At 40.2% G+C, this 22,529-nt stretch overlaps 1 protein-coding gene across 3 annotated transcripts in view; it reads left to right on the forward strand.

Moving 5' to 3' along the window:
• The window catches only part of GAP43 (growth associated protein 43), a 163,159-nt gene that overhangs the window by 47,871 nt on the left and 92,759 nt on the right, over window positions 1–22,529 (forward strand). Inside the window, exon 1 of one of the 3 annotated variants that reach the window (XM_034658838.1) lies at window positions 8,480–8,792. The exons of the other annotated variants lie outside the window; for them this stretch is intronic. Within the exon in view, the coding sequence (XP_034514729.1) occupies window positions 8,763–8,792 (30 nt within the window). The 5' untranslated portion in view covers window positions 8,480–8,762. Of the gene's footprint in view, window positions 1–8,479; window positions 8,793–22,529 lie in introns of those variants that run through there. 3 annotated transcript variants of the gene reach the window in all.

The following is a 22,529-nucleotide window of genomic DNA, read 5'->3' on the forward strand; positions in this document are numbered from 1 at the left end:
AAAAATAGTAAAAGAGGTATCACAAGACATGGGAGAGGATAAAAGGTGATGAGTTTTGGGATATAGTCTTTGGAGGATACCTCTCTGATTCCCCACATAGTGGCAGTTAACATTTAATGGAAGACAAATGTNAAAAAATAGTAAAAGAGGTATCACAAGACATGGGAGAGGATAAAAGGTGATGAGTTTGGGGATATAGTCTTTGGAGGATACCTCTCTGATTCCCCACATAGTGGCAGTTAACATTTAATGGAAGACAAATGTGGAGCCTCATGTTTGGACCCCACCAGGAAGGCTGCATTTTGCCATTTCTCCAAGCCATGTACACTCCAGAAGGAAGTTTAGAATGGGACAAATTCAGGATATGTGTGGAGCTGGTGAGAAACAAAGCCATGTCTGCATAGAACAAAAATCACAATTACAGATTAAAACAATGGGGATCCTGAAAGTTAATGTTTGGAAATTTAGTTCAAACAGCCTTCTTCCCTCTTTTTTTCCCCTTCTCGACTCCTTTTTCCCCCTTCTCGCCTCCTTTTTTCCCTTCTCTCCCTTTCTCCCACCCTCCTATTCTTTAACAACTGTTTTTTGAAGACTTAATGGCTCTGTGTCAATACTAGAAACCAGAAGCTAATTCAGCTTAAGCATTAGGGTTCCCCACTCACATGGGCCATAAGCCACAAGTCTGTACATTTGCATAAAATTTAAAATAGGGGCGCCTAGGTGGCTCAGTCATTAAGCATCTGCCTTTGGCTCAGGGTGTGATCCCAGAGTCCTGGGATCGAGCCCCACATCAGGCTCCTCCACTGGAAGCCTGCTTCTTCCTCTCCCACTCCCCCTGCTTGTGTTCCCTCTCTCGCTGACTGTCTCTCTCTCTGTCAAATAAATAAATAAAATCTTTAAAAAATTTTTTTTGAAATAGTAAGATATTTTAATAACAACCCATTCAGCTTCTGTCTCTTTCCACTCAGACTTCCCCTCGGCAACATTTACCCTCGTGTCAGGTTGTGTTGAGTGGCTGTGGGCAGTTCTGGGAACTGGGTAAGATGCGGTTGTATTGGTGTTACATTTAGATTGGATTTAATGGGATATATTTATGTTTCTTTTCAGGGCTTTTATGTACAGTTAAGTTACTGCTAGCCATTTATGGCTCTAAGGAATACAGTGAGCCAACTCACTGGGCATGGTAACCTGAAGTGCAGAACCAGAGGTTGAATTCAAATACAAACATCACTTGGCTTATGTCACATAGCGCCTGAGTCATGTGGTAAAGATGAGAAACAAGATTTGAAATGTAGTCTGTGGGAAATTTTTCCAATCATCAGCTATATAAAATTTAATGTGAGAGATTCAGTTTTCACCAAAGCCTAACCAAAACCGAAGTTCTTTTCTGTTAGGAATAAATTTGATAATGCCACATAATTAATAATTCATAATTTATAAATGTACCATGCATATTTTTTCTCTTTCCAGAGCAATTATTTGGAATTTCTCAGAATTCCTGTGCTTGTGCCCTTTACCAAAAACACAACTGTATGTGCCATCTAATGGTTTAAGGCCCCCACCTATCAAGAATAAAAAAACAAACCCAATCAACTATGTTAGAGGAAAGATTACATTATCTTTCCATTCTCCTTTAGAATATTACATGACAAAGTCATTGTTTTACAAAGAGATGATGAGAGAACATGTAGCCAACAATGTAGGAATTACAGAGATATGTCAGGCAGTTATTTTAAAATATTACATTTATTTTTCTGAATTTGTGATATTTATGGTAAAAATCATATATATATATATATATATATATATATAAAACTTGTTGTGGTTTCTTATTCCAAATAAATACCCACTTTCATACTTAATTATATTCATTTTCTTAAGGAAGTCTCCCCTAAATCATAAGGTTTAGGTCCCATAAAACCTACCTATACCCCTGCTGAAGACACTAGAAACAAATTAAAAAACAAAACAAAACTAAGACATGCAGTCAGAGAAAGACAAATACCATATGATTTCACTCATATGTGGAATTTAAGAAACAAAACAGATGAACAAAGGGGAAGGGAAGGAAGAATAAAATAAGATAAAAACAGAGAGGGAGGCAAACCATAAGAGACTCTTGACTATAGGAAACAAATTGAGGGATGCTGGAGGGGAGGTGTGTGATGGGCATTAAGGAGGGCACTTGATGTAATGAGCACTGGGTGTTATATGCAACTGATGAATCACTAAATTCAATCCCTGAGACTAAAAAAAAAAAAAAAAAAAAGGTCATTCATGGTGCTTGCCATCCAGGAATGTGCATTACAGGGAGGAGGCAGGTTGGCAAATAAGCTATCACAAAACTTCAGGGGGAATAGAGAAGTATGTGAAACATTCTGTGGTTCTTTTCATGACCAAATCAAATGAAACTCTCATTTCAGCCCCTGATCCTGTGTTGGTGGTGGAGGTTTGTGCAACCTGATGGAATTTTTCACATCGGCTTCTATTAATACACTCTGTAAGCCGCCGAGTTAGACTTGTTCACTCAGACAATCACAAACTTGCTCAGGTGCTGCGTGGCTACTGAGTCTTAGCTTACGGGCCACATGTCTTTCCTCTCCTCCCGTGCCACCAGCACATGGTTCCCTCACTGAGATTTCTGTGTTCTAGGATATTGGCTACTCACAGATTCGAATGGCCTCCAGTGCACTGGAAGGAGAAATTCTGAGAGGATTTGAGGCAAGTTTGGAATGATGGATAGAGATTTAGAGGGCCCTAGAAATCATCCAGGTCCTTGTCTGTCTGCAGGAAGCAGGAAGAATTCTGGCAGTGAGGCCATACTGAAATGCTACCAGCCTAATTAATGTGGTGACATCATTTCATAGCGGCTTGCCTCTCCCTGGATCCCGATGTAGCCATATCTGCATGGAAACCTTTGGCAGGCTCCGACAACTTCTGAGTCTTCCTTCTTACAATCTGATCCTGCGACACTCTTGAAACTGTCAATGCTTCCTGAAAATGAATGCTTTCAGAACTGACTCATCACCTCCCTCACAGTATCAGCCTTTTTTCTGGATCTCCTCACATCTGGGTTTGGTATTTTCATTCTCCAGGCTGCTCAGACCCAATCTCCAAACCACTTTCAGTTCTCCCATCTTTCTCTTCCCCCAGGAGATTGTTTTGTGAGGTGAATGAGGCAAAATATGGAGAGTACGATATATGTGATACCTGGAACATACTAGGCACTCAGTGAGTGTCAGTTCATTTTTTCTCCACTTTTCCTCCCTGAACTAGGCATTAGAAAGAACAATGCCATGATTCTCTCACCAAGTCCCAGGGTTCCCTTCTCTATTCCATGCTACACAACATTACCACAGGTATTGTCTAAACTATTCCTATACAAACCTTATGTCTAATCCCCTGTAGTAGGTTGACTTGTGTTCCTCAAAAAACTATCTAAATCCTAACCCCCACTTCTGTGAATGGGACCTTACTTGGATAAAGGATCTTTGCAGATATAATTAATTGAAGGATCCTGAAATGAGATCATCCTGAATTTAGAGTAGACCCTAGATTCAATGACAGGTGGCCTTATAAAAATAGGGAAAGAGAGAGGAAGGGAAATCCCATGTGGAGATGGAGGCAGAGATTGGAGTGATGGATCTTCAGACCAGGGAATGCCAAGGACTTCCCATAGCCACTAGAGACTAGGAGAAATGTATGGAATGTATTCTCCTCCAGAGACTCCAGAAGGAACTAATCCTGCTAACTTTAAATTTGCACTCCCAGAAATGTGAGAGAATATTTTTTAAAAAGATTTAATTTATTTACTTGAGAGAGAGAAAGTGCACAAGTGGCGGGGGGGATTTTTGGAGATGGAGCAGCAGGCTCCACTCCTAGCAGAGAGCCCGATACGGGGCTTGATCCCAGAACCCTGAGATCATGCCCTGAGCTGAAGGCAGATGCTTAACTGACTGAGCCACCCAGGTGCCCCTGAAGGAATAAATTTATGTTATGTTAAGCCCCCAAGTTTGTGGAAATTTGTATGGCAGCCTTAGGACACTAATACACCCCCTTTGCCTGACCCGTGAGGTTCTTCCCATCTGGGTGTGGCTGGCCCTTCTAAGGTTCTGTCTTACAACCCTCCTTTACAACTGCCCCTCTCCTGCATATTGACAATCCCTTGATCATGCAGTGATCGGTTGTACATTTTACCTTTTCCAGTGTGACCCCTTCCTCTTCTCTAAAACTCATCATGTCTTCTGTACTTGTCCAAATCCTAATCACGAAATAGAAGGTCTACCCTACTCCATGGAGATTTCTCTTATGTTCTAAATTCTTGTAACACACATTTGACATTGAACCATGTTTTGTCCAAACAGCATTTGTTTTGCTTTTCACATATGTGTGTATCTCCTTGAGGGCAGGATGTTTTTGTAACACAGAAAATGTTGAATAAGTAAGTGATATCCAAAAGTACTGATGGAGAATGCAGGTGTTATGGGTGGAATTGGGTCCTTCAAAAGCGATATGTTGAAGCCCTAACCAGTACCTCAGAATGGGACTGTATTTGGAGATAGGAGTTTTGAAGAGGTAATTGAGGTTAAATGAGGTCATATGAGTGGGCTCTAACCCAACATGACTGATGTCCTTTGAGAAGAAGATATTTGGACATACAGAGACACAGGGAAGATTCAAGTGCATTGGACAACCATGTGAAGAGGCAATAAGAGGGTGGCCATCTACAAAGCCACAGAGAGAAGCCTGGAATAGATACTTCCTGTAGAGCCCTCAGAGGAAACCAGTCCTGCCGTTGGACTTCCAGCATCCAGAGCTGTAAGAAAATAAATGTCTATTGTTTAAGCCACACAGTTTGTGGTATTTTGTTATGGCAGCCATACCACAAGAATACAGCAGGTAAAAAGCTAAGACTGAAAGTAAAAAAAAAAAAAAGGCTCCTGAAAGGGGGAGTAAAAAGATGAACATATTTTCTACCTGCACTGCCAACACTCTTCTCTCAAGTGCCAGTCCTTTTCCTAAAATGACACACTCTGACAGAGCCCTTTGTAAAGCCTGGAGACTTCCAGGTTTATTATGAAAACAATATAACTTTAGTATGAAGTTCAAAGAGGTCTGAGGGTAGAACTGGCACCTGGCCTCCACCACTCTTCACCCTCTTCTAGAATGATGTTACTGCCTAACCTGACAGTCTCATGAGTTAACTTGCCAATTAAAATTACATAAGCTTCAACCATGGGGCTTAAGCTTAGGCATTTTCTGGGACTGGTTGTAAGACAATAAGGATCAGTGACTCCACTGGATAGTTGGTTGGTGGAGATAAGGACAATACTGGNTGCCAATTAAAATTACATAAGCTTCAACCATGGGGCTTAAGCTTAGGCATTTTCTGGGACTGGTTGTAAGACGATAAGGATCAGTGACTCCACTGAATAGTTGGTTGGTGGAGATAAGGACAATACTGGTTTTATTTTATTTTATTATTTTATTTTATTTTATTTTATTTTATTTTATTTTATTTTATTTTATTTTATTTTATTTTATTTTATTATTTGCCAAGATCAGATCAGTGTGTGCTTTTCTCCTTCTCACTCTCTTACCATTCTATAACCTCTGTTGCTCAGGGGGAAAAATGTATTGGAATTGATTCCATAATACTTAAACTGAATTTGGAATTCTGAGCTCCCTTCTGGAAAGTAATTTTAGAGGTTCCTTGACTGAATGTAGTATGTCCAGAGGGAGACATTCAGAATGGCGAGGACCTAAATACTGAGGCTCCTGAGGGTGGTTGAAGTATGTGATGTTTGGTCAGAAGTAAACAGAGCGCTTGCTGTTGGATGAGGGTATCAGTTTGTTCTCCGTGGCTCTTGAGGTAATGGCTGGGTCTGTTATGTGGACCTTGCAGAATGCTGGTGTCATTTCAACACAAAAACTTCCACTGCATCTTCTAATCCCCTGAGGACCAGAGGTAATGAGGTGTAGAGGCCCACTGAATGCCATGTAGCTGAGTGGTTAAGAGGGTTTTGGAGTCCTAGCTTTACCTCTTATTAGCTGTGTGACCGAGGCTAGGCACTTAATTCACTTAGTTTTAGTAGCCCTATCAAAATGGGATTAACGATCACACCTCCCTCATTCTGGGTATTGTTGAAACATCACGTACCACCAGGGAAACTGGTGCCAAGAGGATGGTATAATGCATTTAGTCACAGAGCTCGTCCGTGCCTATGCCTGGTTTTGAGCTCTAGGCTCTGTCTGACTTCATTATGTCATGTTGTTTCCAAGGTCCCTTCCAAAAAATAAAAGGGAAAATGAGATATAATTGGGAGGGCAGAGGGGAGTGCATTGAAAAGGAAAGGAGTTGGGCCCTGTCTGTGGCCAACTAGGTTGCCATAGTTGACAAAATGATCTTATCAGTGAAGTGATGTGTCTGTTTCAACACCAAAAGAAGCAATTGCTTCTCCTTTGCTCCCTGTCCTCACCTCCTCGGTTTCCTTTCTTCTCCACTCTTCAGCCCCAGGCAGGCAGGTAAAACCATCCTCATCCGTCATCCGCAACTGGAATGTCTCTGTTGGAGCCATTTCTTACCCATTCTTTGTCCTCTTCTAACACTTACATCCATAGAAGGTTGTTTTTGAAAGCTGACCCTAAGTAGACTCATTATAACATTAAAAAATATTAAACTCGGAGTTTAACTCATTTCTTATCATAAAATATGAAAATTAAGAAGCAAATGGGAGTAAAAGAGCAAGTAAGGAAGGATTTGAAGCAGGTCATGCTCAAAAAGACCTCTGGGGATAATTTATAACCATCACCCCTTGGGTGTCTCTCTGAGATAGTCCATTCTGAGATGGATGTACCTTGAATTTTGTTAAAATGTACTAAGCACCTATTAAGCTCAGTGATCCTGATAATATGTATGATAATAAGCTGACTGGTTGACATCTATTAACTAGACTTGTGTCTAGGAGAGACTAGGAAGAGTGAGGCGTTTAATTGGGGATTATAATGAACAAGAAGAAACAGTTTGATAAGTTCTTTGGAATTAAAAATGCCACCAAAATTTCAGAAAAGTACAGTCTCTGAGATAAAGCTACTATGTAGTAAGAATGGCTCCATTCTAATGTATGCTTTACATACATTATATTATTTGGTCCTCACAACTTGTTGGCATTATAATCCCTATTTGACAGATTAGAAAATTAGGTCAGAGAAGGTCTGTAACATTCTCTAGATCACACAGTACCATATGTCTAAAAATTGTGTTATATATACTTTTTTTAAAGTCATATTTTCCTCTGCTCGAATTATGAAACAGCATAGAAGGAATTGAAGATATAGACATCATGATATATATTTTCCTCTTACAACAATTAAGTTTACTTTTATTCTTCAGCATAGAAGGAATTGAAGACATAGACATCATGATATATATTTTCCTCTTACAACAATTAAGTTTACTTTTATTCTTCTTTTTAAAGATTTTATTTATTTATTTGAGAGCTAGAGAAAGCAAGAGACAGACCACAAGGGGAGGGGGAGTAGGAGAGGGAGAGGGTGAAGCAGACTCCCCAGTGAACAGGGAGCCTGACGTGGGGCTAGATCCCAGGACCCCAGGATCATGTCCTGAGCTGAAGGCAGACACTGAACCCACTAATCCGTCCAGGTGCCCCTACTTTTATTCTTCTTGACCAAACTGTAAAATATCATTTTGGGCACCATTAGTATTACAGACTTATTTTCCAAATGTGCTCTGCTTTTTAAGTAAAATTAGAAGAAACCCCAATTTTCAAACAGGTATGAGTACATTGAGAACCACTGTGTGATTTTAGATACGAATGCTAATTCCTAAACATTAGTTATCATTTCTTAACTAAAGTGCTTAGAATGTTTAAAATGCTACATATTCATGTGGATTTCTCAAGGATATTGGAGCATATATGAGATATGTTCTTTGTACATATTTAAGCTTGTATGTATGTATTTTAGATTATATGAATACTGAGAACAGTGTACATAGTGTATGATATTTACATATTATTTCTTTTTTTTTGAGGGAACTTAACCCTCACAATTATTAAATGTACATAAAATCTAAATAGCAAATATAACTTATATCGGTACAGGTCTGACTAAGCTGTTCTTTGCTCTTACGATATGGGAAAAGAGAAGAGTTAGTAAAGAAATACAAGCGTTCCTCAAGCCCCTCTTCCCTAAAACACATTCCATCCAATCTCCTGAACTGGCTGAAATATCCGTCTCTACCCCCACCCCACCATCCTCTCAATGCAGTGGGAAAGTCGGTGGGTAATTGGGTCCAGATTGGAGATGTTTAAATATTCATGAGGCTGGCAGGGGACTGGGAGGGGGTGACTGTCTAGAATAGGGGTGGGGGCTGGGGAAATGATTAGTCATTGAAAGCTAGTGAACAATTCTGAGAAAGAGAAAGGGAAGAAAAAGACAGACGGGGGGAAAGGGGGAGAAAAGAGGGGAAGAGAGGCAAGAGGAGAGAGGAGAGAGCCAGAGAGAGAGAGGGAGAGGGAGCGAGCGAGCATGTGCGATGAGCAGTAGCTGTGGACCTTACAGTTGCTGCTAACTGCCCTGGTGTGTGTGAGGGAGAGAGAGAGGGAGGGAGGGAGAGGGAGAGCGCGCTAGCGCGAGAGAGCGAGTGAGCAAGCGAGCAGAAAAGAGGTGGAGAGGGGGGGAATAAGAAAGAGAGAGGAGGAAGGAGAGAAGGCAGGAAGAAGGCAAGGGACGATACAACCATGCTGTGCTGTATGAGAAGAACCAAACAGGTAGAGCTAAAGATTTTTACTTCTTGCTGTTGTGAAATTACCAGACTACAATATTTCCCTGTAAAGGCAGGAAAAAAAATATTTTAACTGCTTCTGCTCTGACCATGGTGCGCGCGTTTCCTTAGCATATGGTAACTGATGGTTGCAGCCCAGCTTTTATTCCATTCTGTCTTTCATGCTCTGGTTTGGGAACGCTGCTACTAATTAGGATGAGGTTGGAAAAAAAAAATATGCTTGTTTGGCTAGAAATAAGATTTGGGGGGCTCTTGGCGAGTGCTCAGCGTTTTAGGTCTCTGGTTTTGCGGGTGTGGGTACAGAAAGGGGTGTGGGGAAAAGATGTGGACTCTACCTACAAGATGGGGAGGCAATCCTTTACATTATTTGCAAAAAGCGGGGTCGAAGGAAACATGTTCAGTAATGAGTGTTGCTTGTTCTGTCGTACAATTTTCTCACATGTGCTGCGGAAGAAGCCTTATTTCGTACATGCATGAGCTTCAGATGGGCGCAGGTATTCATGGAAAAACATGTGAAGGATTTATTTATTTATTTTTCAATGAATGAATGAAACTGCGATTTGGAAGATGTTTTTTAAAAAAAAGAGATTCTAAAGACAACTGGGGCTGGGGGAGAAATTGGCCGTGTGGAGGGGGGAAATCCCCTTCCCAAGATCCGTAGCCGATTGTGCACCAGCTGGTCGGAGGAGAGAGTGGACCACGCCCCTAGGAGCTTTGGGCTCCGATGGGATGGGAAAGACGAGCCGGGTATTACCTGTTGGAAATCAAGTCTTTTCCCTTCTCCCTACCCTTGCATCTTTCCGGGGATTGTCAGTGACCGGAGACGGACTAACATTTTGGATAATAAGCATGGTGACTCATTTTCATCAGAAGAGGGACACATACAAGCTTAGTGAGAATCCGCGTCCCTTCCTCCCTCCCTCCCCCACTACCCAGGTTTCTCTTCTATTTCAAATTGCTCACTTATTTCTTGAAAGACATTTTAGAAACTTGATTGGGCTGAGGGTGGGGAGGAATGATGAGTTCAGTATTCTGCAGCAACCGACATTCTCCACATGAAGCTTTCAAACATTTATTGGAACATGTTTGAGTGATTTTGGCGAAGGTTAAAGAGAAAAATGGGTGTGAGATGGGGGTGAGTGTGCGTGTGTGTGCGCGTGTGTGTGCATACTCGTGGGAGGGGAGGCAGGTCTTGGTCAAAAAAGCCCTTTGCAGATTGATTGCCTTCGGGGTGGGGTGCAAGAGATAGGATTTGGGCATTATTCCTGTGCAGGTATTGGATATTGGGCAATTTGTAATACACTCGCTGAATCCGAAGGGGGTGGAGGGGAGTGGAGAAGAAGCAGCCTGCCAGCTTTGCACATTTAGCCATCGCCCTGGAAGGAGGGGTGGGTGGCGATGAGGATGAAGGAGGAGAGGAAGGGGAAGGGAAGCAGAAGCAGAATATCAGATCAGTGGGTACAGGGGGTGGAGAGGCATGGGAAAAAATAAATAAGTTAAAGCAAACAAACAAACAAAATTTTAAAAGTAGCAGACACCCCGGGGTTTTGCGTGTAACGGTTTGTGTAGGGGTGTTTGAAAAAGGGCATGGGGGTCTTACATGCACCACTTCCCTAAACTGCTATATGGTTCCAGAGATTGATGCTTCCATTGGCTCATTTTTCAAACCAGGACATTTCCTTTCCTTGTCTTCCTTCATTCTAATACATAAACGCAATGGATACAGGTGGCTGGGTTAAGTATACTGTCAAGGAAACATTCTGAGGTTACCTCACTGGTGAGTTGAGGAAATAAAATTTAGGAAGGCAGAGCCCTAAGGAAGCCAATGCTATTCATTAAAAAAGGTTTAATTTTGGATAGAAAAATACGCCGGTTTACAACTTTTTGCCACCCCATGTAGACACATACAAGTACACACACACCCCCTATGACAAAAGAAACCAAGCATAATTTTAGAAAGGGAATTGAAGCTAAAAGAATTTCCTTCCCCAAAAGGGGGACAGCTGCCTTCGCTTGGGTTCTATCTCACTACCAGCCTCAAGCGTTCACTGTGAAGTGCAAAGTGATAAAGCTGAAATTGTGTGTTTAGGGAATTGTAGAAATTCGCATGTAAATGTGTAGAGCATCCGCATACTTCATGTACAGCAGTCACGCATGTACTCTGCACAGATCCCACATGCCCGCATGTGTTTTCACATAAATCATATTCAAGAGAGAAAATGAAAGCTATAGAAATTGTCATATTTGCCCATGCATTTTATACATGTGTACTTGTGTGTGAAATGGCCATGTGCCCTATTGAGTACTGTTGTGTATCATTCACGTAAGTCAGTATTTAGGATACCATTAAATCAGACAGAAGGAAATGGTGTATTCAGGGCGTGGGCTCCACATTACACTGACTGGCATTTATATAGCATGAGTACTTAAGTCTCACACAGGTTTCCTGCTTGTGGGTGAAATGATCTTCTATCATTCAGGGCAGAACCCGATTGTGTTTATCTTTCTGCCATCTATTCATCATCCTAGTCCTTAACAGGGAATAAAACAAGGGCAAAAACCTGCAAAGGTCTAAACTCTGCCACACCCATGAAATCCAGCAGAAACGTGGGAGGGGGCTGGAGGGACTGCACTTCCTTCCTCTTCCACTTGAGACGCATAAAGAAGCAATCTTGGATTTCTGTGTTGTAATACATGGCCAGTGGGTGAGAAGAAAGCGTAAATGATCTTTATTAGCCATTAATTACCACTATGGATTATTATAGCAGGAAGAAGAGAATGGGAGTGGGGTGGTGATGAGAACATAGTAAAGGAGTGGGCAAAGAAGGAATAAAATAAAAGAATCCCTGAGATTTTATTGGTTTCTGATTTTCAAATGTCTTGGGGCTAACTTTAAATAGCTTAATTACCATGCGTATTGCAGATGATGAAAAACTTGCAAGATGTGATCTGTGTCCACAAAGCCAGAAAGCTGAGGTGCTTCCTTTGTTTAAAAATAAGGATTTTAAATTGTAATTGAAGTGTAAAGAATACCAGTGCAAGCAAGTAGCCCCTCTGTCCCCCACCTCTCAATCCCACCAACATCTGCTCTTTTCCTCGTGAAACAAATAATTCTTATCTGAGAGAGTATGATCTGTGGTTTGGAATTCCAGCCTCACTGCGCCTTTCCCTTGCAGTGTTGGAAAGGTGTGGAAGGATGCCGCCTTGCTGCTTGGTGCAGACGATTCCGCCTAGTGATAAATTGGATTCCTCCTAAATCTTCCTGAGCCACACCCAGTGTCACCCAGGGACTAAGTAAATTAATTAAATGGAGGCATTCTGCTTAATATAATTGAAACTGGTTTTTTTTTCTAATGGTGATTTCTATCACATATTTCCAAATTTAAACAGACGAATAAATCATTTAAGGGCTTTTTTTTTTCTGCCAAATTATCTGGACTTGCAGAGAACCTTAGAAAATTCATGGTAAATCTAGAAAAGAGTTCATATCTAGTGACTGTAATTTCTTCTGAGCCGCGCCAGGGTGCATACACAATGAGCCCAGCTCCTTCATGCTGTCAGTCTTCAACTCAGTTCCCCCCTCCACACCCAGGGTGAGGCAATGGGGATAAGAAGGTGTAGGGTTAATTTTCTCTCTTGCTGAGTTGGCAAAACTACAGAAACCTCTCAGTGAACAGGGCAGAGCTCCTGTTCACTGAGAGGGAGAGTAGCTTGGGTATCCTTTGCCTCCGTCATGGTGAAATTGTCAGTGCAGTGCCTGGGGCTGATTAATCCACGTACTTCAGTTTTACCTGACCCCATAAAAAAGGGGGGTGTGTCTTTCGGTCAACAGGAGCACATATATATTAACCAAATGTTCCCCTTGTTCTCAATGATAGAGTGAGACAAGTCTAAAATCTTCCTCTAATATGAAAGGAACATTTCAAAGGATGCATGTACGCAGGTTGTCTCAAGAGAAGATACAGCATTTAATTATTCACTTCCCTATTAGCTATCATAGAGGCATTCAGGCAACCAAGCGTGTCTGTTATCAATCAAGAAAGTGATTGTGGCAATTCTCCCTTTTGAATTTCTGAAGTGTGGTCGGTTGCCTCTGCACCATTGTATTGAAGTCCACTTAACATTCTCTGAGGTGTTGGAAAGAGCACTGTGCTGGGAGTCCTCCGTTTATGCCACTTACTCATTCTGCGATCTTGAATGAATCACATAATACTGGGCTTCAGTTTCCTCCTATAAGATGGAGACTAAAAAACAAAACAAAAGAATAAATAAAAACCAACCAAACAAAAACCCCACCTTGCTGACCCTACAGGGCTTTTGGAGGGATTAAACAAAATTCATGTGAAGACAAAATCAATACAAATGTAAGAAAATTTTCTCTCCAAGTTGTGTGGTTCGAGTCTTGGCTTTGGATTGCCCATTCGTCAGGATCGTTGTGTGCCTACTGTCAGTGAGCAGTTCTTTGGTGTAAGGGTGATTCCTTCTCTAGCACTCCTCCTCATTCACTATTCCATTTATTTTAATAAAGCTTCTGTTCTCGTATTCTAAAAAAGACACCACCTCCAGGAACTCTTTTGTTTCCATCATACTTGATATCGCTTTGGCGTTTTATATTGTTGTCCATTTCTCTTCCTGAATTTCCTTACTTGGCCCCCATGAGAGCAGCCCTGGCTCTCCTCCCTCTCAGATATGCTTTTCTCAGTCTTCCTTGCTGACCTTTTTACTCTCTTCCCCTCAAATATCAATTATCTTCTTGTTAATGACCTTGATCCACTTCTCTTCTCATTCAACACACTAATTCTAGGTGGTCTCATCCATGTTGGAAGTTTTAACCACCAGGGTGATTTCCCAACCTGTAGACCAGATATCTTTCCTTAGTGCCCTCTCTGGGTATCACTAGGTCTAGGTATTTCAGAGACACCCGCACTCATGATGTACAAAACCAGACTCTGTGTCTTCTGTGTGGTACCACTTAGTCTGCCTCCAGATTCCAACCCTTATGCTCTAATACCATCTACCCAGCTTCTGAGCTCTAGGAACCTGGGAGTAATCTGAAGGCAGTCCTTGCTTCCAGTCCTCTTGTCCAGATACTACATTTTTTGATTCTCTGTAAAAAGCTTTTGGATCAATCCTCTGCTTTTCAACTCCATCACAAATAACCTGGTTCTGACTTTCATTACCTCTCACCTGTACCAAGGCAATAGCTTCTTGCTTGGACTGCATATCTCCATCTTGCTCTCTTCCAATTCTCCTTGCATAGAACATCATGCTTATCTTTACCTAATGCAAATCTGGTCATATTATTTTCTTCGTTAAAATCCACAGTGGTCCCCTGTTAACTGTAAGCGAAAATACAAAGTTCTCAGCATGGATGACATGATCTAGTCTTGCCTATCTTTCTAGTCCCATCGTCAAATACCCGCTCATCCAACTTGATGATACCACATCTAGATTTCAGACCTTGGTGCTTTTGCTCATACTGTATATTCTGCCCACATGACACTTCCCTCTCTGCCTGGAAAATTCCCATTTCCTCTGTCAGAGTTAGCTCTTTGAAGCCATTCTTGACCTCTCTAAGTTCCACTTTCTTTGTGACCATGCTATGTTTTGTAGCATCACTATTAAATCACTTGTTACATTATATAGCTTTTTTTTTTCATAAACTAGTGTTTCTACTGTGAGCTGCGTGGGTGGAATCTTAATTCTTTCTCTACTTCAAGCCTATTACAACATTTGACACGTACAGTAACTGGTTTTATCTGTGGATAATATGTTTCCTAAATGAATATAAAACCAGGCTTACGAACTTTCCATAAATTGTGGCATATCTAAATGGATGGAACCACTAGTAGATTTTGGTTTAATCTATCAGCATCAGATTTTGAGATGAAGCTAATCATCATTGATTCTTATCATTGACGTATAAATACGACAACCGTCAGTGTTTAGTGAAAGCAGACACAAAATGAGCCCATTTATATTGCAGTTCTCCAAACTACTGTAACTGGTGCTATCTGGAAACCTCCGTTCAGTGTCCGTCCACACCAACCCAGCAAACTAGTCCACCCTCCGAGGTTAACAGAGTGCCAGGTTAGACACACGGTTACCAGTCTTGGATCTTCCACTGCCTTTCCTTTAAGACCCCACAATGCTTACACATGGTGCTTTGCTCCACAACAATTCCAAGTAGAACTTGACTCAATCTCTCGCTACTTAGTTGATTTACTTCATTGATACACAAATTTCCAAAAATATGCATAGTGTTGGCCTGTGCCCCATGGTCTGTACTCAAGAATCAATATTACCTTCACTTGGGTTTCTTTCCTTCCCATTGAAGTATCCAATTACTATTCCACAAAGGAAAATCTCTCATGGAGTTAAAAGGAGGTTGAATGGTAAGTAGCCCCTCAAATGTCTGTTACAGGACTGAGAATCAGATCAACTTTATCTTTCTTACATTTGAATGAACTGAAGGGATTTGGATTCTGAAGTAGGCCTATTGTAGTTAATATAGGGCAAATTGCAACCATAGTTCTCCATGAAATTGCTCTTTGTCAGACTCTACGTAGTTTATTTTCTCTGACTGAATTGCCAGGGCCTTGAGAAGAGCAGTAAGACAAAATAATTTATAGGTGAAGTTTGTCTTCAACTGCTAAAGCTGGGTAATGTTTTCTAATCTCCACAGCCTTATTCCATATCTTGCTCATTGCTGTCAATCTCTTTCAATCTCTTTCTTGGAGTTTTTCTTTTTTTCTCCCTCCTCAGGTCCAGAGGGAGTTTTCTGATTAAGTAATACCGACCCATGCATCAGGCTATGAAAAGAGAACTTCAAAAAAAAGAGTGTTCCTTTCAACTTTCCAAAGAGGTGTTTTAGACAGAATAGATATTTTAAGCTATGTCTAGCACATAGTAGCTTCCCAGTAAAAAATATTAATTGAAGGAATAAAAGTAGGAAGGGAGAGGGGGCGCCTGTGTGGCTTAGTTGGTTGGGCTTCTGACTTTTGGTTTCAGCTCAGGTCACTATCTCAGGGTCCTGAGATGGAGCCCTGGGTAGGGAGGGCCTCCCTGTTCATCAGGGAGTCTGCTTCTCTCCTTCTCCCTCTGCCCCTCCCCCTACTCACTTGTGCTGTCTCTTTCTTTCTCTCTCTAAAATAAACAAATAAAATCTTTAAAAAAAAAAAAGTAGGAAGGGAGAGATCATCATAATGGATAATGGGCCATTAGGAGAGATGTTTTGGAGCAGACTATTCCTGTGAACTTATTTAGAGCTGGCTTTGTGTAAATGCAAACTCAATTCCATTGGTCCTCCTCACAAGATGGCTGTGGTCAAAGTTACAATTCCCTTTCCTGTTGGCTTAAATCAGAGTGGCACACTTGCAGAGAGTTTGGGTTGTAGTATGAGAGTGTGGCCCTCCAGATTCCCTATCCTTAATTTTTTGCAGATCTTATTCTTTTTAGATGTTCTTTGTTTAATGTCCTGTTTCATGTCTTTGTAGTGAAATAAACCCTTCCCCTGAGTTCTAGACCTGGCTCTGACAATTGGTTGTCGTGTGACCTTGGGTAAGTAACTTATTCTTTCTGAGCCTCAGTTTATCCATCAATATAGTGGGCACAAAAAAAGAACACTCCAAATCCTGACTTGACTTTTCTACTAGATTGGTGTGAGGCTCAAATAAAGTGATAAAAATAAAAGTGTTTTGCAAACAATGTGTTTTTCAAGTGTAAGGTATTATTAACTGAGGAGTTCCACATACTGATACCCAAAGTGTTCATGGTTCTATGCAAAGAAGTACCCTTGCTTTCTGTATAAACTATGTATATATAATATATATATACATATACATATTCCATTCCCACCTCTCCTCTCTTATTCTCTACAGAGTAAATAGTAACCATGCTAATGGATGGGAGCATAGTATATCTTTATCATTTCCTTTAAAAACTTTAGTGACAGAATTTAAATAAGCCAATGTTCAAATTGTCATGCAACCCCAAGCGTTAGTTCAAATGCATTTAGGAATTTCCACTATTTTTCTTTCTATTTTTTTCTGTTTTAGCCTTTCCTTCACATTTAGATTTCTTCTCTTCTCCATTTGCTAAACTGGCTGCCTTTCCCCCATCCCCATCCCCACCCCCACCTCACTTCTAAACCGGGTCCTCAGCACTCAGATTACCAGGCATGCTGTGCTCACATCCATCACATGAGGGTTCAGTCAGGCAGAAGAATAGGCATGTGGAGCTGGTTGGGAGCTACTGACAATGGGGATGAAGCCTGATTGGAGAAAACACAGTTCAAAGATTATCACCTGAGCACCATTTTCATACCACTTCAAGGTTCCTTGATGCATCAGGAATTAACCTTGATCAGAAGAAGTGATACAAAGTCCTGAACCTTTTCCAACCCAATGCCATATAAAATCTTAGAAACTCTCAGGATCTCTACAAAGGGCATTTCAGTTCTCCTGTGTCCCTGATTCATGACATAAGTTACCAATTGAATAAAATAAATTTATCAAATTGTCATATAGGCAATGGAATTTTGTAACCCAAAGAATTTGATTTCTTAATATATGGGTAATATTTGAAAATATTTTAAAGTGTAATAATTGAATCAAGTTTGTCCCAGAGATTCTGTTTCTCCTAGAAGTAAAAGTCTAATATAGAAAAATTAATATGCATATTTTGGAAAATCTTCCATATGTCGGGCTTATGTAGAGTTTAATAGAAAGGCATATTAACTACAAATTTCAAAATAAGCTGGTGTCCAGAGGGAAACAATAATTTCTTTGATTTTGTTTATAGTTTAATAAGGGTCAGTATCACCCTCTAATCCCTCACTCCAGCCACCTCTCTCTCTGTGTCTTTCTGTCTCTCAGTCTCTCTTTCTGTATCTCTCTCTCCACACACACATACACATACACACACACTATTATTTATGTGTACTTTGATGGGGTATAAGTAACAGAAACCAACTTTAAGTTTATGAAAGGGATCTATCAAAGGGAAATTAGATATCACACAAAATTAAGAAGTTGAACAGCCAAGCTTATAGAAACCAGAGTAGATCTGGGAACCAAAAGAGCAGGAGTTCATAGACTTTATTTCTGGAGCACTGAATTCAAAGCACTCGGTTACTAATCACCTTGTCTTCTCTATCTCACAATTCAAAATTCTAAATGAGAGATAAATATATATATGTATATATGTGTGTGTGTATATATATCATCTGTTCGTATTCAAAGGGAGAGAGGATACAGAGAGAGAATGAGAATGAATGGATCCAGTTGGTCCTTCTTGTATCCCCTAGTTAACAGACCAATTATCTGTCATTGGAGGAAGGGCCAAGTCACACTCCAGATGATTTCTGGAGGCCCACACCTGTGAATCTAGTAAGAGAGTAAATTGGCTGAGAAAGAGTCTCTGGTATGTACATGTATATGTGTATAATAGGGTGGCTACCCAGATCAGGGGGGACAGACCTCAGATGTGGTGGATCACTAATTTTTCCCATTGGTTGCTTTCTGTTTGTCCTGTATTGCATATTCCTCTTACTGGTAGGGTTGTCATCCCTGATGATTCACAAAGGAAGCAGTAACCACACAGATAACTGATCCCATAAAAAAGAAAGGTTAAGGCAAATCACCACACCTGGAACTGATAAGTGCTGGATTTTCAAGCCAGGAGCTGAACTCTGGCAAGTACTACACTTCTAAGAGGAATACTAGCTACCATATATTCTTGCTAATTTCACGTAGGGTAGCTTTGCTCTAGTTTTTCTTTTTTAGTTTTTGGGGTCCATTTCTGCAAAAGGATTGGGCAATAATAGGTCTAAAACATCTCCCTTGGATTTGTATCAGAGAAATGCTACCCCTTGATATTAGTCATCTCATTGTGAATGTCCTTGAATTAATTCCAGCAATAATCATCATATTTATCTATTTTTAGCAAATTGGCACTTTCTAAAATATTGAGCTGTTGTCTGCATATGCACTAGTTTGCTCTAAATGTAGAATTTTGGTAATTAGCCTTACATCCATTATTTATAATCCCAGTTCCAATAACTATTCAGAAAGTGTTATTTTTAAATGAAAATTTGAAAGACCCTAATATCTTCCCATTAATGACTATATAAAAGAACTAGTTGAGGAAAGTAAAAAATAAATTAATTAAATGATCTCCAAAGGTTAAGCAATAATTGGCTGCTTCAGAATCTAAATATAAATGGCTTCAGAATCCCTTAGCACAACTAGCCTAGAAACTGGCCCAGAGTAGGAGCTATTAGAATGCAAATCCTCTTTCCACTCTTTGTTTTGGTTCAGAAACCAATTTACCTGGTTGGGGTATAAAATGAGAAGTAAAATCTCCTAATCGCCAAACTAGATCCTTAACAGCTATTCCAAAGATGCCTTCCACAGTTCCATCTAAACTCCAGTAGGGGCAATTGTCTCCATTATTTACCTCCCCACCCCACCAATCAAAACAGAATTACTTTAAAAAGAAAATTCTCAATTTCTGATAATTAAATTGCAGTTAAATTTCTGCATGTCGTATTGAAGGCAGCTCAATTTAGCTCTTCAGACTCTTACATGTAAGGCTGGGGGTGGGGTAGCAATAGGCTTTGGGTATGATTTGGTGGACATTGCATTTGAAAGTCCTTTCTCTTTAAATCACTTTTAAAAAGGTGTTATTTTATTTGAGGGATATAAATTAATAGTGAGACTTTATAAGTGACCCATCAACAACTTAACCCCGTTTCATCTTTACCTAGGCATTTGGAGAATTTTTCTTCATTTTATTAGATTAATATTTCTCAAAACTTCTGAGACTTTCAAAAGGAAGGAGAGCATAATATCATCTCATTTAAAAAAACATTCGCTTTTTGTTTAGTCAGATCTGACATGGGGGTTTGGTTTATTCAAAGGTATTTTGTTCTGAAGAGTACCTTTTGCAATCTTCGCTTAACCTTACATCTCAAGGACTTGTTTACTCAGATCACCTGGGAAGGCTACTCTGGAGAAATCAGGTTGGTATTTAGTATTCATTTGAATAAGTCTTTCATGCTAATATAAATTCAACGTACCTCATGGCTTTGATTGCCTTTGATTGAAAGACACTGGAGTGATAGCTTTTGATAACTCAGCCAGATTTGTGCTCCATACTGAGAGCTGTATAGAAAACATGAAGACCTAGTTTCTTGCATATTCTTTCTTCCATCTTGAACTTTATACCTCACACCTCTGGGGTGAAACCAGTATAGAGGAGGAAATGAAGATTACTGTAATTGAAAAGGGAGGAGGAGCTGTAAAACAGAATTACTCAGCTTGGAATTGGGCCATAACCCTCTAGTAAAAACTGTCATGGGAACTTTAATGACCATAGATGGCTCCGACTTTACTTCTGAACGTCAGCTGGAAGATGCAATAAGCCCACAATAAGCGCAAGAACATGCGTATTCAGGAAAGAATCCAAGAAGTTTGGGCATTAGTATACTTAAGTATATTCAAGCACACTCAGGACCAAATTCAGGTTTATCCTCATTTAAGCAGGAAGAAACTATTGATTCTTTTTTTTTCTTTTTTTAAGATGTTATTTACTTATTTGAGAGAGAGAGCAAGAGTGAGCCAGAGTATGCACAAAGGGGAGGAGCAGAGGGAGAGGGAGAAGCAGGCTCTCCGCTGAGCAGGGAGCCCAATGTGGGGCTCCATCCCAGGACCCTGGGATCATGACCTGAACCTGAGGCAGATGGTTAACCGCCTGAGCCACCTAGGCACCTGAAACTATTGATTCTTGACTTAAAAAAGAAATGCAGATTTGGTCATCACAGGTATTGTCCTATTTTACACAAGACTATATCTTTCAATACTTAAGGGTTTTTCTGCAGGGCTCTCCAGTTCTATGTTATCATTCTAGTGACATTGGAAACTGGCTGGTGAACAAACTGAAATTTATTTTAGTAAATATATTTTATCAATATTGTTGCTTTGACTGAACTTGGGTATATTGTAAAAATCCATCCATAAAGAACCAAACTATAAGAACCATAGGAAAACCAATAGAAAACTTAACTTTCCCATAATCCAAGATTTTCAGATACTAGAAATATTTTTTTCCTTTTTTTTATTCTTCGTTGGTGCCTCAGAAAGTCTCATGTTAAACTAATTATCTTCTCCCTAGATTAGAACTCTGACTCCTCTAATGTTGATAATATCTTTGAGATACACCAGCACATTCCCACTTTCCCAGCTCATAACCTGGGAATAACTGATTATTCTTCCTTCCCTTGCAAAAGCCATAGTATTTGTTACGAAATTCTACTTGCAGTATCTTTCACATCTGTCCTTTCCTTCTTCTGCCAGCCTTTTACAACCAGCAGTCTAAAAGACAACCAAGCCCTAAGGCCCATGATTGTACATAATGAACTAACCTCTTTCCTGTGCATCTAGACTGGTACTGGTAATACATCATCCTTGTGAGAATAGAGAAGATCGTCACTCAACTCATGTATTTGTTTTCTATGGTTCAGATGAGAAGCTCCGGGTGAGAGAGCCTGGATAGTCACTAAAATTCCTTGCTTTTGGCATTGGCTTTGCCCACTGCCTGTTGGTAATCTTATATGTGACTCCTCTTTTTCTCAAAATGTCAACAGTTTTTCTTTGTTTACAGTGTTAATTCCAATTTATTAATTTATGATTGTTTCTAAGGGCTCCTCAGAATCTGGAACCAGTCTTTTATTCTTGCCTTGCCTTCTACGGCTTTTGCCATTGACTAGGCTTGTGAGTTTAAACAAATTTAATCTCTCTGAGTTGTCTTCTTTAATATAAAACAAGAATATTAGACTAAGTTGTGTCTAAGGCCTTCGAACTTACAAAATAACATGTTCTGTAGCTAAGCTTCCTCTCCACTGTGGCATCCTATCCCAGCCAGACTTAATATGAATTTAAGTATTAGTTCCCTTGCACTTTTGTTCATTGTCATTCCCACTACTTTCTAAGTCCCCTTTCTGCCTACTTCAGCCTCACCCAACCTGAGTCCTGAACGAAGAGTTCTCTCATTTTGAAGGCCTTTCTGACTACCACAGTTCTGTGTGACTTCTCCCCTGTTAGATCTTCAGGAGCATATGCTATATACCACCTGTCCCATTTCTTCAGCATACATTAAACAGAGCCTTAATTAATTGGCCATGTGTGTTTATATGTACCTGATTTCTCCCAACTAGTTACAAACTCTTTGAAGGTAAGTTATTAAGTTCAGTGTCTGGTTCAAGAAACACATATTGACTGAAATCTTGATATCTGCTCTTCAGTAGTTCTGCATTAGACTGCAGTATGCAATACAAATAGTAGTCTCAGTAAACTCTGGGAAAAACAAGTGGAGCTGTCATTTAGATGTCTCACTGGGACATCTAAAACCATGAAACATGTCTTCTCTCTTAAATATCTTTACTTTCTTGGCTTCTACAATGCCTGTTTTAGCTGCTTTTTCTCTCTTGCATCTTTGGTTGTATATTCCTTATTTCCCCCCACCCTTGGCTCCTCTTTCTCTACTAACTGAAAAGGTGCTGTTACCCAGCCTATTGTCCTTATTCTTGTATGTTCTTCCTCAGCAGAAGCTCCATGAGTAATCTAATTCATGCCCACAACTCCTACGTGGGTAGTGGGTCTCAAATTCTCTAGGTTCTCCAGTCAAACCTACCTCGTGGGGTCCAGACCTTTATATCTAACTC

This window comes from Ailuropoda melanoleuca, chromosome 1 (assembly GCF_002007445.2).
Source record: "Ailuropoda melanoleuca isolate Jingjing chromosome 1, ASM200744v2, whole genome shotgun sequence".
In the NCBI taxonomy this organism is placed as follows: Eukaryota; Metazoa; Chordata; class Mammalia; order Carnivora; family Ursidae; genus Ailuropoda; species Ailuropoda melanoleuca.